At 47.0% G+C, this 17326-nt stretch overlaps 1 protein-coding gene across 1 annotated transcript; it reads right to left on the minus strand.

Annotated features, from left to right (window-relative positions):
• Positions 1 to 232: 232 nt before the first annotated feature.
• On the minus strand, positions 233 to 1615 carry LOC123039525 (3-ketoacyl-CoA synthase 6-like). Its single transcript, XM_044462658.1, has one exon. The coding sequence runs from the start codon at positions 1607 to 1609 to the stop codon at positions 233 to 235; it is 1377 nt and encodes a 458-aa protein (XP_044318593.1). The 5' UTR covers positions 1610 to 1615.
• Between the last annotated feature and the right edge of the window lie 15711 nt (positions 1616 to 17326).

A 17326-nucleotide genomic window follows, 5' to 3' on the forward strand; every position in this document is an offset into this window, starting at 1 on the left:
GGCAAACTTATAATGTATTGAGAGAAGACACATTATCCTTTTCATATATTTTTCTGTATCAAGCAGTTTGCTTGCCATTTAATTGTCCTCGTACATTATACATTATTCCATGAAATACACTATTGTTCGGTAAATAAGTACATTGTTCATTGAAACTTCTAAAACCATAGAAAAGTAGTGCATCAGGGTAGATTCATCATTCATCTCTAGATCCGCCCCTGTCTTCTAGTAATTATGTTTGTTTAGCATTTGTTGGAGACATCGTTGAGTGATGATCCATGTAGTTAGCCCAGGGTCCATCCACATCAGAAGATGGTTGTATACACACCCACCCAGCTGTGTTGCACTCGTATCCTGCACCAAATCCGATCATCCACACCTTGTTGCCTTTCTTCATCTGGCCTTTAGCCTCTATGTATGCCAACTCGTACCACACGGATGCGCTCATTTGGTTTCCAAATTGATGAAACGTCATCCGCGATGGTTCAACATGCTTGTTTGATAGATTGAGTCCATGTTGTACTGAGGTGATAACCGCTGGTCCACCAGCGTGGATGCAGAAATGCTCAAATGCAAGAGAAAAGTTGGGGATGTATGGTCCAACCTTCCACCAGAAGAGCATCTTTTTTGTCACGTAGAAAAACAAAAACTTGAGAAGCTCTGACGCCGGTAAGACAAGAGACCCAGTTGCCATGATATTGGCCTTGAGTGCGTCTTCAGCGACATTCATGAGCTCTCTAGAGAGAGCGATCCCAAGGTTTCCTTTCTCATCTTCCTCCTGATACACACACCGATAGGCATCATTATTTGCTGCTGTGATCGTTCGTGTAAGATACTGAAGCCGAAACCTAGCCTTGGATCTAGAAGTAGACAAAAGCTTGGCAGCACCGCTCATACGAAACAAGATGTTACCCAACAACATGGAACGATTATCTCCTGCATAGTAGGATGGCCCTATGATCTCCGTCGACACCACCAACACGTGTGAACCCCAAGGCATGACCTGTAGCATGTTGCTCGCGAGCCCCACGGCGGTCAATGATGCAGAGCATGCCATCCCAGAGAGATTGACGATGCGGAGATCATCTCGCAACTTGTAACGGTTCACAATCATGTCGCTGATGGATGGTACCGGGCAAAATAAACTACAGTTGGTGATAAGAACACCAATCGCATTGTTGTTGATGCGTGTCTTGGTTAAAAGGTCATCGATCACTGGGAAGACAATCAACTCTGCTTCGGCGCGTGCTTCATCAAGCCCACAGTATGGCTCAATATAGCCAAACGCAGGTGGCACGTACGTTTGATCGCTCATGTTTGAGCGGTCAAGAATAGCAGCTATGAAGTTGGTGGTAGAATCATCAAGGAAAGGTGAGAGGTGTGCATGCTCGAAGAAGGTTGCCTTTGTGTATCTGAAGTTGGATCTTGGCCGGAAGCAAGCGTAGTCAACAAGGTATACGGTTTTAGGACGGAGTGCAAGGTAGGCGGTAGCCGTGACGATTAGAAGAGCGACAACTAGTAGATGGATAGGACTGGGTTGTGTCACACACTCGTGTGCAGCGGCAAGCCATTGTGCAACTTTTGGGAGGACCGCAGCTGTGAGTGTCATTGTGGTGACGATGATGTTGGTAGCAGGATGGTATAATGAAAGTTAAGCAATTGTTTCCATTTTATAGCAATCTCAGATGCTTGTGATGAGAGCCCAAACTCATGTTGTTGGGTAGTTTGATTAGTGTACGCTTGTGCACGGAACTGTACTGGTGGGAGATTTTCGGAAACGTCATAGCCATGCACTGCTAGAACAAATTAACTTCCAGCAGTATTAGACCGTGCATGCCAACTTCCCAGCCATATTCCTATCATATTATTCATGTTGCACGTTAGTGCGTAGCCATGTTTTTCACATTACGAGACCTCTTACGGATTATTAGGAAGTAAGTTAGGGCATCTCCGTGCCGCAAATCAGATACACTAAACGTCTGCGAATGTGTTCGTAGACCCAGATACGTGAACTGACCATCCAACCTTATACCTCGAATGTAGCCTTGCGCAATACACAATGATGATTTCTTACTTGAGATAGCTGCAACCTAATTCACGTCCGCGAAATAACTTTGCAAGAGCTGCAACCCATCCGCCAAATAGCTTGTCAGCGTAACCTTTCCACCAAATAACCGATCAATTAACTATTAAATAAAAAACAATATAACACAGCTAGCTACGAGCCTCCACAGCGATTTAACTGTCTCAGCCATCGGATCTTCGAACATACGATGCAGATCAAAGTTGGGTTGTCCCAGGTCGCCCCCGCGCGTCGTGCACCGTCTCGAGGGCCGCTGCTCCGCGGAACGAGCTCGCGTTTCTCTACGTTACTGGGCCGTAGAAGGCCCACGTCTTACCATCAGACGCTATCCTCCCGGACGAACTGCCCTAAAAAAAACCAATCCTCCCGAACTAACAGTTTCACTGTCCCTCCGCGATGCGCCGCCGCCGTCGGCGAGCTTCTGTTGTGCGTCTGCCTCCACGTCGGTGCCAACCACCCGCCATGTACTCTTCCTCCGCAGCCCCTTCTTAACTGGCGCCGCCTCTGTGCCTTAACCAGCGGCAGGAGAACCGGCTCACCCTGTTGTTCCCCACAAAAACCTAACAGTTCGCTAGGGCGGCTATTGCATGTGCTAGCGATGGCGAGTGAGTGGTAGAAAGTAGAAACACATGGCCATGTGCGATGGTGCATCGCTGCGTATGGTTATGAGCAAGAGGAAAACTGAAATCGGATTTGTTTTTCCCTCTTCAAGCTTCGTTTCACCCAACGCCCTATGTTAATTCTTAGGTTTCAATCTCATACATGCACTATCTTTCTGTTGATTCTTTACTGATTAGGAATTATTTTTTGAGAAATTAAATTTTAGGGTTTACTGTTGATGGTTTTATACTTAATTGGGGAAGAATTGCGCTATCTCATGCCAATGGTTTCAATCGGAAAACTGGCAAATCAAACTGCTGGTGTGCCCCCGTTATCCAACTTTTTCATTGGGGGCCAAGAGTTACTAAGATGAGGTTATTTTTCGTACCTGCAATTTATTCAGTTTATGCTAATTCTGTCTGATGCTGAGGTTTCATACTTTCGTTGGGGGCCAAGAGTTACTAAGATGAGGTTATTTTTCATACGTGCAATTCATTCAGTTTCTGGTAATTCTGTTTGATGCCGAGGTCCAAATTCCTTATCGGTTTGAGATATGGTGTGCTGCTCTCAGATTGCAATTTCCAAACCTAGCTAATTTTGACTAAAAGTAAAGATTATGAAAAATTTACAGGAATGAACAATTCAAGGTGTTTTGATTGCTTGATATATATTTCGTCCACCGAGTTGCAGGTTTGTCCTGTGACACCACGACACCAGTAAAATTGCTTTAAATGATGCTCTTCCAGACCATGTGTTATCTAAGGTAGTACTATCTATATATTTTGACCCTGTCTGGTGTCGGATCAATGAATTTCTTTACTAGAGTTGTCCTCTAATTGTTGGACGTGTCGCCAGAAGTAATCTGCTATCCTGTGACTAGGAAATTTAAAGGATATGATTTTTTCAAAGAAAAAAATCAGGAAATAAAGTAGAAATAGCATTTGAGGATGAGCGATGAGGTAAATACTACGCTTCATGGCATCCGTAGATATAGTACAATTCAAGTTCTTGCAGCATAGTATGCAGCCCTCTGCCTTCTGTGTGATTCTTTTCCTTATGCTAACACAATTTGTGGACATATAATTATTTCAGCTTCTTGATGGAAGGAATTAATATAGGGTACCCTATCAAACAACGGATGATCTGATACTGCTGTTGAGATAGACTAAGGTGTTTATTTGGTATCATTTCTTCTATTCGGATTCTGTGATGGTGAATGGAGCCCTTGACATGTACCCTGTATTTCATACATTTGCATGGCCACTAATACCGATTATAATTTAAGTGTTCTGCCCACTGCAGCAGTTTTTGCAACAACTTCAGAATGTTCAAAATAATTGCATTAGCTTCGGCAGGGTATAGCAATTATTAGGCCAACTTTATATATTTATATTATCTTCGTTTTTTCCCTCAGGATAGGGAATCTACTTAGGTTCTCTATCTTCCTAAAAAAATACGTTAGACTTTGAGACGTTCTTTCTTTTCATTTTTAGGTTTTTGTGTGGTATCCGTTTGAAAGGTTGCTTATTACGTGACTAAATATTATTATTATTTAACCAGGGAAAGCCCTCGCCCTCTTCATCGAGTGATGAGGGATGCACAACCTTTCATTATGCAGTTTAGTGTTGAAATGCTAAATCCAATATCCTGTTTCATTTATATACTTCACACCAAAGCTCATAAGTATTCTGTTGATCTTTTGAACATTCTCAGTAATTCTTTCTTATGGATTTGCGACGGATTTTGTAAAATCTCATGAAGCTGACTTGTGTATTATAATTCTAATCTCCATTGATAATTATACCTTCCATTTTTTTCACCAATATTTCTACTGTCTCGATACTCTTTCATCAAGATGGCGGGCGCGGCAAAGCGCGCCTTGACGTTCTAGTCTATAATATAAACGTTGGTCATTAGAAGGCCTTCCACTCTTCCCTCAAATAACTGATCATGTTAACTTTCTATATTTATTTGCAACATGCATGTAACCGATCAATTGTGTGTTAACTTTCTAGTACATGTTTCCCTCAAAAAAAAAAAACTTTCTAGTACATGTTTATGAGCTGCAACCCTTCCGCCAAATAGCTTGTGTTAATCGGACGTCACTCTTTCCACCAAATAGTAGCGGCATTCCGCCATCCTGGGTGGATGGAGAGGAGAGAAGCTGTGGCACAGGTACGTGGTGGTTTTTGATCCGCGAGGCGGACATTCAGACTCCTGCAAACCTCTCCGCTTTGTATTCAATTTGCGAGAATTCAAACACGCGGACGTATGTGGCATTGCATTGGATGACAAAAAAGGTTCGAACGCATTGGTCCGGACGTTTGCGAGCGTTTTACGGCACGGCGCATTGGAGATGCCCTTAGACCATAGATATTGATGAGGTTTTAAACGCAGTAACCAACTAATTTGGGCTATCTATTTTTCTCGCATTTTCTACAACTCAGGCATATGTTTCTTTACTTCAAAAGCAAAGCAAACGATTGTTCAACCTCGGATCTTCACGGATAGTATGAAGTCAACATGGTTAGATGTACATGATACTCCCTCTGCAAAGAAATATAAGAGCGTTTAGATCACTAAAATACATGAGAATAAGAATAGTACTCCCTAGTTATACAATATCCCACCCTATATAACATCTTGCAATGTAAGGAGGATTACATAGGCACAGTATTTCAAATAGCTCCCTTGAATATCCAGGTCAGAGTGCGTTAGTTGGTGAGCGATGGACTGCCTGGATGAACTTGGTCCGGAGATTGATAGATGTTCAATTATCCGACCAACCTGATTCGACACATTGGAAGTGTGCTAGAAATGGGGTGTTTACGATGAAATCTTTCTACATGAATCTGATTAATTCTGGCTCAATCTCGAGATCGTTTCTGGTTCTCTTAGATCCTGCCACGTAGATCGTTTCTGGTTCTCTTAGATCCTACATAGGCACATCCGAAGCAGCTATGTACTCCGCTTCACACGTAGATCCTGCCACGACGCTCTGCTTGGAACTACACCAATTGACAGCTCCATCATTCAATAAAAATACGTATTCAGTTTGTGACTTAGAGTCATCTGGATCAGTGTTAAAGCTTGCATCGACATAACCATTTACGACGAGCTCTTTGTCAACCCCATAAACGAGAAACATATCCTTAGTCCTTTACAGGTATTTCAGCATCATAATACAAGCCAGGGGCCTCGAAGGCTCGAATACAAGTGCTCGATCATAGACGAGCCAGCGGAAGAAACAATATCTGAGTACAGACATAAGTAAACAAGTCGCCATAAGATGGCTAGCACAAACTGGGATACAGATCGAAAGAGGCGCAAGCCTCCTGCCTGGGATCCTCCTAAACTACTCCTGGTCGTCGTCAGCAGCCTGCACGTAGTAGTAGGCGCCTCCAGTGTAGTAGTCGTCGTCGACGATGGCATCTGGCTCCTGGGCTCCAACATCTGGTTGCGACAACCAGGTAGAAGGGAAAGGGGAAAAGAGGGAGAAAAGCAGCCGTGAGTACTCATCCAAAGTACTCGCAAGCAAGGAGCTACACTACATATGCATGGGTATATGTGTAAAGGGCCATATCGGTGGACTGAACTGCAGAATGCCAGAATAAGAGGGGGATAGCTAGTCCTATCGAAGACTACGCTTCTGGCAGCCTCCGTCTTGCAGCATGTAGAAGAGAGTAGACTGAAGTCCTCCAAGTAGCATCGCATAGCATAATCCTACCCGGCGATCCTTTCGCCGTCGCCCTGTGGAAAAGCGATCACCGGGTTGTCTGTGGAACTTATCTGGGTGTGTTTTATTAAGTATTCGGTTCTAGTTGTCATAAGGTCAAGGTACAACTCTGGGTCGTCCTTTTACCGAGGGACATGGCTATTAGAATAGATTAACTTCCCTGCAGGGGTGCACCACATAACCCAACACGCTCGATCCCATTTGGCCGGACACACTTTCCTGGGTCATGCCCGGCCTCGGAAGATAAACACGTCGCAGCCCCACCTAGGCCCAACAGAGAGGTCAACACGCCGGTCTAAATCCTATGCACGCAGGGGTCTGGGCCCATCGCCCATTGCACACCTGCACGTTGCGAGGGCGGCCGGAAGCAGACCTAGCCTCCCTTATACAAGAGTAAGCGTTCCAGTCCAATCCGGCGCGCGCCGCTCCGTCGCTGACGTCAAGAAGGCTTCGGCTGATACCACGACGTCGAGTGCCCATAATTGTTCCCGCGTAGTTGGTTAGTGCGTATAGGCCAGTGGCCAGACTCAGATCAAATACCAAGATCTCGTTAAGCGTGTTATTATGAAGCAATCGCGAACGCCGACCAGGGCCAGGCCCACGTGTCTCCCAGGTGGTCTCAACCTGCCCTGTCGCTCCACCACAAAGATCCACATAGAGGGCCGTCGGAACAAAGGTCCTTTCAGCCCCCAATCCATGAATCACTCGCGGGTACTCCTCGAGCTGACCCGACTTTAGTCACCATCTGTAATATGTATATATGTATAGTATATACCCGTGATCACCTCCCGAGTGATCACGGCCCAATAGTATAGCAAGGCAGACTGACAAGAATGTAGGGCCAATGATGATAAACTAGCATCCTATACTAAGCATTTAGGATTGCAGGTAAGGTATCAATGACTGTAGCAACAATGACAGGCTATGCATCAGAATAGGATTAACGGAAAGCAGTAACATGCTACACTACTCTAATGCAAGCAGTATAGAGAAGAATAGGCGATATCTGGTGATCAAGGGGGGGGGGCTTGCCTGGTTGCTCTGGCAAGAGAGAGGGGTCGTCAACTCCGTAGTCATACTGGGTAGCAGCGGCGTCGGTCTCGGTGTCTAGCGGAAGAAGAGGGGGAAGAAACAATGAATACAATGCAAACAGATGCATGACGATGCATGACAAAGCAAAACGTGATGCTAGGCGTGCCCTAACGCGGTATGTGGTGATGTCGGTGAAGGGGGGAAACATCCGGGAAGTATCCCTGGTGTTTTGTGTTTCCGGGCAGAGGAGCCGGAGGGGGAAAGTTGCGAGTTTGATAGGTTAGGGATGTGTGGCGGACGAACGGGCTGCGTTTCTGGATTCGTCTCGTCGTTCTGAGAAACTTTCATGTACAAAGTTTTTTCAACAGAGCTACAGTTTATTTTATATTAATTTTCAAAGTTTTAAAATAAATTTAGAAATAACAGAATTATTTAATTCAAAAATGTTTATTGCGTCATCATGACGTCAGCGTGATGCCAGCAGTCAGCGTTGACCGTTGACCGGTCAAACAGGGTAGTGGGGCCCGTCTGTCATTGACTGTGATTAACTAAAACAGATCAATTAGTTTAATTAGTGATTAGGTTAGTCTAATCAGGATTAAATAAGTTAATTTATTTAGATAATTAATTAATTAATTATTATTATTATCATTCTCTCTTTTTTATAATTCCTTTTTTTAAAACAAGGGCATGGGGGCCCCACTGGACAGTGGCCCATAGGGCCAAACGGGTGCGCGGGCGAGCGGTTACCAGGCGTGAGCGCCCATCGAGGGCGAGGCCATGGCCTCGGCTGGGATTCCCCCCGGTCGGCACGCACGGCACAACAGGCGCCGACGGCCGGAGCCAGGGAGGCGGCGGAGGGGTGGCCGGAGTAGCAGCGGAAGGCGCCACCGGCGAGGGGCCACGCGAACGAGCAGCACATGCCGCGGGGGGCGACGGGCGCGGCCGGCGCTGTTGTCGGCACGCGCGGGATGAGCACCGGTGCCCTGCGGCGTCGCACGAGCAGGGAGGCGACTGGGGGCACGGCCACATGCGCAGGGGGTGAGCATGGGGAGGAGGCGTGCAGGCAAGGAAGGTCTCCGGCAGGTGTAGCGAGGCATGCGGGCAGACGTCGTCGGTAGTGGAAGGGGGACTGGGCCGGGCACGAGGCAGTAGCAGCAGCACACACACGGGAGGGAGGCAAGGCGCGGGCGGCGCATGCACAGGGCATCGGCAGCGCTAGCAACAGCGGGTTGGCCGGAGGTGGCTGGTGGCAACAGCAGCGACAAGCAGAGCGGGGGTTGGGGCTCGGATGTGTGCGAGTGTGGTGCTGCGACTCGAATTCGAGCAAGCTAAGCAGCTAGGTGGCGAGGCGGTCGCGTGCTGGGGTGAGCGGGGAAACGGGCGTGGTCAGGGCCACGGGCGAGCACGCGCGGAGCGAGCTCCGGCCATGCGGCCGAGCGCGGGGACGACAATGACGAGCACGGCGGTCAGAGGATGCAGATCAAGGGGAAGGCAGAGGGGAAAAGCGCGTCGGCTCACATCGTTGACGGGGAGACGCTCGGGGAGGCGCGGGATGCAGTGAAGCCGTCAGAACCAACGACGAACGGCGGCGGAGATGAGCTCGATGGCGAGCGTACGGGCTGTCCCGACTCGATTCAGAGCACGTAGGCGAACGAGACGACGATGGTGAAGCTCCTGAACGCCTTGGCGCGAGGAGGGGAGGCCGGTGGCCACCAGATCGACGAGGTGGCGGCGATGGTGGCGGCGGGCGGCTTCTGTAACGGGAGAGGGAGAGCGGGGTAAGGAGTGGATAGGCTAGGGTTCGGGAAAGGGCGTCGGGGTACCTATAGGACGTTGGGGCGTCACCGGATGGCCGGCGCGTGGCCATCCCGGCCACGGACGCGCCCCCTCTGTCCACGAGGCTTCTATGAATGGGAAGGAGATGGGAAGATGAGCTGGGCCGCGTGGCCACTTATGGCCCAGTGGCAAAGTAGTTTCTAGGCCCTTTTTCCTTTTTTCTTTTCTCTTTAATTCTTTTTTTTAAATCTTAGCTCATGTTTTGCATTTAAGTTGAGCCACCAAAAGAATTTTGTAAGAAGTGCCACTTGTCAAAACAAATACTAGCCAATATTTAGTACCGCCACAAAAAGTTTGGTGACTAGATAAACTAGTACAATATTTGTTTATTATTTTAAAGCATTCAAATAATTGTTTTTGCTACTACTTTATTCATTTTAGAGTACTTAGGCATTTTATAAAAGCGTGGTTTCTTCACCATAATTACCTATGCATTATTTGGCACAACCCGAACTATTTTAGTTTTGATATTTGAAAATTTTATAGTTTGCCTATATTTTATATTTTAATTTGAATCGTTTTTGAACTAACTTGAGTTTATCAACAGTAACCAAGGTGACGTGGCACCATTAGCAGAGGCTTACTGTAGCTTAACTATCTGGGCGTCACAATTCTCCTCCACTACAAGAAATCTCGTACCGAGATTTAAGTGGTGGAATAAGGGGGAAAGGTCTGGTTACGAAATCCTAACGAATCTTCTCGGCCTTGGTTGCTCTTCTCGAGGTGGTCGATCCATAGCGTTGATGTCTTCATTCCTCTGCTTCAGGTCATTATGATGAAGTTGCCGTCCGTCCTTCCTTCAGGATCTTCACCGTACTTACGAAAGGGTAAGCAGGGAAAACTCTATATGGATGGATTCTAACAAGATCGAGCATCAGACGGTTAACTCAGGGAAGAAGCATAAGTGTCTCTCGATTTGAAACTTAAAAATATATCGAGAGCCAAGTAAGAAGGTACCATGAGAAGTTTTAAACGGATAGGCAATCGTTCGATGCCTAATCAGAAGGTGAAAGAGTGTCAGGGCAACGAGAATAGGTATTGTGCCTCATACCTGAATAGATCACTAGACAAGTGGTCCGTGAATTACATACAAAGTCAAGCGCGAGGAACAACCTTGGGAACAGGTGGTGTACAGGAGAGTCAGGTTTCGATCCTGTGGAACTGTGGGTTATGGGCCCACCATGTGGGATAAAAGTAGGAGGAGTGGTGACATCTGGCATGGTCATGATAGCAAGGCGTGTCAGCGGGTAGCCTGTCAGTTATATGTCAGCAACAACGTCGGTACCAAGGGCGAGGGACGAACAGAACCATTTTCCTGCTCGTTGAACGAGGCGGACCAATAGGCAAAGTTCTTGTCCAGCGGTGGCTACCGGAATGTCATCAACAATAGCAACAGCGTCTTGCTGACAGAATTGTACACCGAGATGTGTTCATAATCAGGAGAATATTACCGCTTAGATCATATAGATCACAAGAAAGGTTAAACCAAACAATGGAAAGGAAAATATGATTATCAGAGTAATTGGAACAATGGAAAGGAAAATGTGTTTAAACACATATATCAGGGGTATACCCTTCCCAAGGACAAGCAGAGCATGATATCCTTGGCAGGATATAATGTAGAAAACTCTTTAGGAAAGAGGAGAGAAATTTCATGACATTACCAATGCAACGGTGTTTGGATAATTGAGCAAGTAACATTTAGCATTGGGCTTCAAATGTTCTTTTTGAAAATCGAAGCACCACAGACATGCTTCGAGATAGCATTGACAAGGTCTTCAAGAAAAGGTCGGACTTGGATAGACAAAGGATTCATCAGGAACAACTTATAGAATAAGTCTTACAATTTCCTCATTGAAGAATGGTTGACCTTGTTAAAAAGGAAACCATAACAGCAGGTCCTCCGGCCAGGTGTGCTAGGCGTGACATCACCTTATCGATTCATATAAGGATCAATGCGAAGACTCTTGGAAAATATCCGAACCATCATATCTGGCCGAGTTTCAAATCTGGTTGGGGTCATGATACCTCAGACTCAGGATGCCTGAGAAGGAAGGGGTGCAACACAATTTGGCGAGACGACATTGTAAGATTCTCTGGAAATGTACTATGGAAGCGAGTTCCAAAGCAGGAGTTCATCCTTAAATCAAGGGGAGGGTGAGGAGGTGGTTGATGGGCTCAGCGACAATTCATTGAGATTTACAAAAAGGTGGATTTCCACAATTATGTGAACAAGGAGATAACATTTAACAGATCAAATGATATAATGATGTATACTCGAGGGAAACATACACAATTAATCACTGGTTGAAAGGTGCACCCGAAATATGGGCTTAGGTAGCAGGATCAATGTTAGGATGGTGATTCGATAACCAATGGTCTAAGGATTAAATGTCGACCATTAACTTCAAAGCAATAGGGTTGCTAGAAGTACAGAATCCAAGCAGCATGGTTCACGTGTTGGTATCCCAATTAGAATCAACACGCGGACCAAGAAAGAATGGTGAGGGTGAGAAGTATCACAATACCAAGAATTCCTTAAGAGGTGGAGCAGTCCTCACAACATCCTTGACATAAAAGATGGTAATACTCCAAGATAAAGAAGAACAAATACTGGATAGCAAGGAACTCAAAGGTATAACACAAAACATGAACAAGTTTGTGTTGGAGGGAAGACAGTAGAGTGGTCGATGATAACACTAATCATCGAGGGCAAGGATGGTCTTTCTCATCATGAATTCAATTGTTATCCTAGAAGAGCTCGGGATGATGATGATGATCACGACACATTTGTCGAGAGATTTCATGAAGATGCAATTAACCGACGATGACATCAAGTCAAAGGAATGACGAAGCGAAAGGTTATTGGAACCATGAGTACGACACAAACTCGAAATCAAGCTTGCTGTTCAAGGCGAAATGATATAATGAGGAAAATCGACGTAAGCTTAGCTCATTGTCGAAAGTGGTGCTCCGGGAATAAGGACCAGGTAGCACAGTTAAAAGTTGCACGATAATGATATAGCCAATCAGGCTAGGAATGAATTGAAGGATTATTAAACTCATAAGCAATGGAAATTACTTAGAGTTATCGTATCGGAGCGCGGAATCTATTCACTTATCGATGTTCTCGGTTGACGGCAACCCAGAACCCGTGGAGTGACTATGACGGGGAAAGGCACTTCTTCATCAGAAATGCATAAGATGTAGTGCAATTGGTTGATATCCTCGAGATACCAGGGGGTAATACTCGAGGAAAAATCAAAGTAGAGGTTGGACTGGGGTATTACTCTACAGAATACAAGTGCTTAAACTTGCACGAGAAATGGTATTTAAAGAAGAACATGGTCGGAAACCTCGATCATAAATGATCGAACCACGGATACAGGATGAACTTATAACAAGGGGGTAACTATTTTTACGAGCAGCTTCCATGATAAGTTATACATCGTGTCCATGGGCATGAACGCAAGGTTCAACGTCGACTCCCACTTCTTCAATGTATAACCTCCCATTCACTTCTCGCTTTGATAAAGGCATTAGTGTTGAAAGTTTTACCTGGTGTAATACCAGATGAGTATGACTCATGAAAAATTTCGAGTTCACACATATTAAGGAAGGCATAGGTTCAACCCGTCAGGGTATCGTGGAAACATATACCACAAGCTTCAATAGTAACTAACACAAGCTCGATAGTAGAGCATGGTTGACAAAAATAGAGGATACAATTTACCTAAGGCATTATGTATCAGGGAAAGAACTTCTCGAGGTTTTTGTATACGAAGGACACTGTCGAATGATATTTCAACAAAGGATCTGACAGTCCTTAGTGAAACTGATGTGAGTATCGGCACACAACCAGAGGAAGAAACAATGCGAAGGCATTGGATTATAGGAGCAACTGACTAATTCAAAGCTCACATGTAAAGGAATTATGATTACCAAATCAAAGGATCAGAAGCAAACACTCTGATTAAGGATGGATAAGTTGAGTAAGCTTAGGGGTAAAATCGACAACAATTTGATTGGTCGAGATCAAGCTCATGTTTAAAGTGACGTCTGAGTCGGAAAGATAATTTAAAAGGATCAACTGATGATTGCGTGCATTCACACTCATTTTGAATCAATAGGATCAAAATCACGGTGTCTAAGGATACTAACGAATATTGCCAGACTTATCGAAAGCATCCATAATGCAAGCAGACTAGTATTGCAGAGCAATAAGCAACTGAGGAATTTTGGAGGATCGAATAGTATTTCAAGACTATTGTGAAATACATGAATCATCTGGGGATGAGCGGATACTCGATAAGTGCGAGTAATTATCCATAGGGGTATTCAGGTGGCAAAGAAATGCAAGGCAGTAGGCACAAAGTATTCTCGGAACAATAGAGAGAATTTCGGTGTATCTTGTAATAACAAGATCAACTGGGAATAAACATAAAAGCGACAAGTGTATGTATTTATCCATAGGGATATATCGGTGGTAGGGAGTTGCAAAAGCGACGGGCACAAGGTCTCGGGAGAACATCATAGAGTGTCTTCGGTATCTTCTGGTGAAGCAAGCGATCGTCCGGACCGAGGGGCTCTCCGGGAGAAAGTATTTACGAGAACCTAGAGTTAAAGTTAGCAAATCATTTAACCTGAATAGAAGAGATATCAGAGACCCAGAGTAAAGGCGAGGAATAAAAGATCCTACTACCACCCAATGGCGACGTGTGCCCGTAAGACACACAGCCATGTTAGTGAAAGTTTTGCAATGTCTAGACTCGACTTCGGCCAAGGAGTGTGGAAGGGGGATTCCTACAGGCAGTCGGCTCTGATACCAACTTGTGACGCCCCCGATTCAATCGTACACTAATCATGCACGCAAACATGTACGATCAAGATCAGGGACTCACGGGAAGATATCACAACACAACTCTAAAAACATAAATAAGTCATACAAGCATCATAATACAAGCCAGGGGCCTCAAAGGCTCGAATACAAGTGCTCGATCATAGACGAGCCAGCGGAAGCAACAATATCTGAGTACAGACATAAGTAAACAAGTTGCCATAAGATGGCTAGCACAAACTGGGATACAGATCGAAAGAGGCGCAAGCCTCCTACCTGGGATCCTCCTAAACAACTCCTGGTCGTCGTCAGCAGCCTGCACGTAGTAGTAGGCGCCTCTAGTGTAGTAGTCGTCGTCGACGGTGGCATATGGCTCCTGGGCTCCAACGTTTGGTTGCGACAACCAGGTAGAAGGGAAAGGGGAAAAGAGGGAGAAAAGCAACCGTGAGTACTCATCCAAAGTACTCGCAAGCGAGGAGCTACACTACATATGCATGGGTATATGTGTAAAGGGCCATATCGGTGGACTGAACTGCAGAATGCCAGAATAAGAGGGGGATAGCTAGTCCTATCGAAGACTACGATTCTGGCAGCCTCATTCTCGCAGCATGTAGAAGAGAGTAGACTGAAGTCCTCCAAGTAGCATCGCATAGCATAATCCTACCCGGCGATCCTTCCGTCGTCGCCCTGTGGAAAAGCGATCACCGGGTTGTCTGTGGAACTTATCTGGGTGTGTTTTATTAAATATCCGGTTCTAGTTGTCATAAGGTCAAGGTACAACTCTGAGTCGTCCTTTTACCGAGGGACACGGCTATTCGAATAGATTAACTTCCCTGCAGGGGTGCACCACATAACCTAACACGCTCGATCCCATTTGGCCGGACACACTTTCCTGGGTCATGCCCGGCCTCGGAAGATCAACACGTCGCAGCCCCACCTAGGCCCAACAAAGAGGTCAACACGCCGGTCTAAATCCTATGCGCGCAGGGGTCTGGGACCATCGCCCATTGCACAACTGCATGTTGCGAGGGCGGCCGGAAGCAGACCTAGCCTCCCTTATACAAGAGTAGGCGTTCCAGTCCAATCCGGCGCGCGCCACTCCGTCGCTGACGTCAAGAAGGCTTCGGCTGATACCACGACGTCGAGTGCCCATAACTGTTCTCGCGTAGTTGGTTAGTGCGTATAGGCCAGTGGCTAGACTCAGATCAAATACCAAGATCTCGTTAAGCGTGTTATTATGAAGCAATCGCGAACGCCAACCAGGGCCAGGCCCACCTGTCTCCCAGGTGGTCTCAACCTGCCCTGTCGCTCCGCCACAAAGATCCACACAGAGGGCCGTCGGGACAAAGGTCCTTTCAGCCGCCAATCCGTGAATCACTCGCGGGTACTCCTCGAGCCGACCCGACTTTAGTCACCATCTGTAATATGTATATATGTATATATGTATAGTATATACCCATGATCACCTCCCGGGTGATCATGGCCCAATTGTATGGCAAGGCAGACTGACAAGAATGTAGGGCCAATGATGATAAACTAGCATCCTATACTAAGCATTTAGGATTGCAGGTAAGGTATCAATGACTGTAGCAACAATGACAGGCTATGCATCAGAATAGGATTACCGGAAAGCAGTAACATGATACACTACTCTAATGCAAGCAGTATAGAGAAGAATAGGCGATATCTGGTGATCAAGGGGGGGGGGGCTTGCCTGGTTGCTCTGGCAAGAGAGAGGGGTCGTCAACTCCGTAGTCGTACTGGGTAGCAGCGCGTCGGTCTCGGTGTCTAGCGGAAGAAGAGAGGGAAGAAACAATGAATACAATGCAAACAGATGCATGACGATGCATGACAAAGCAAAATGTGATGCTAGGCGTGCCCTAACGCGGTATGAGGTGATGTCGGTGAAGGGGGGAAACATCCGGGAAGTATCCCCGGTGTTTCGTGTTTCCGGACACAGGAGCCGGAGGGGGAAAGTTGCGAGTTTGATAGGTTAGGGATGTGTGGCGGACGAACGGGCTGCGTTTCTGGATTCGTCTCGTTGTTCTGAGCAACTTTCATGTACAAAATTTTTTCAACAGAGCTACGGTTTATTTTATATTAATTTTCAAAGTTTTAAATTATATTTAGAAATAACATAATTATTTAATTCAAAAATGTTTATTGTGTCATCATGACATCAGCGTGACGCTAGCAGTCAGCGTTGACCGTTGACCGGTCAAACAGGGCAGTGGGGCCCGTCTGTCATTGACTGTGATTAACTAAAACAGATCAATTAGTTTAATTAGTGATTAGGTTAGTCTAATCAGGATTAAATAAGTTAATTTATTTAGATAATTAATTAATTAATTATTATTATTATTCTCTCTTTTTTATAATTCCTTTTTTTAAAACAAGGGCATGGGGGCCCCATTGGACAGTGGCCCATAGGGCCAAACGGGTGCCCGGGCGAGCGGTTACCAGGCGTGAGCGCCCATCGAGGGCGAGGCCATGGCCTCGGCTGGGATTCCCCCCGGCCGGCACACACGGCACAACAGGCGCCGACGGTCGGAGCCAGGGAGGCGGCGGAGGGGTGGCCGGAGCAGCAGCGGAAGGCGCCGCCGACAAGGGGCCACCTGAACAGGCAGCATGTGCCGCGGGGGGCGACGGGCGCGGCCGGCGCTGTTGTCGGCATGCGCGGATGAGCACCGGCGCCCTGCGGCGTCGCGCGAGCAGGGAGGCGACTGGGGGCGCGGCCACATGCACAGGGGGTGAGCATGGGGAGGAGGCGTGCGGGAAAGGGAGGTCTCCGGCAGGTGCAGCGAGGCGCCCGGGCAGACGTCGTCGGCAGTGGAAGGGGGACTGGGCTGGGCACGAGGCAGTAGCAGCAGCACACACACGGGAGGGAGGCAAGGCGCGGGCGGCGCATGCACAGGGCATCGGCAGTGCTAGCAGCGGCGGGTTGGCCGGAGGTGGCTGGTGGCAACAGCAGCGACAAGTAGAGCGGGGGTCGGGGCTCGGATGTGTGCGAGTGTGGTGCTGCGACTCGAATTCGAGCAAGCTAAGTAGCTAGGTGGCGAGGCGGTCGCGCGCTGGGGTGAGCGGGGAAACGGACGTGGTCAGGGCCGCGGGCGAGCACGCGCGGAGCGAGCTCCGGCCATGGCGGCTGAGCGCGGGGACGACAATGACGAGCACGGCGGTCAGAGGATGCAGATCAAGG

The sequence above is a fragment of the Triticum aestivum genome, chromosome 2B (genome assembly GCF_018294505.1).
Source record: "Triticum aestivum cultivar Chinese Spring chromosome 2B, IWGSC CS RefSeq v2.1, whole genome shotgun sequence".
Classification (NCBI taxonomy): domain Eukaryota; kingdom Viridiplantae; phylum Streptophyta; class Magnoliopsida; order Poales; family Poaceae; genus Triticum; species Triticum aestivum.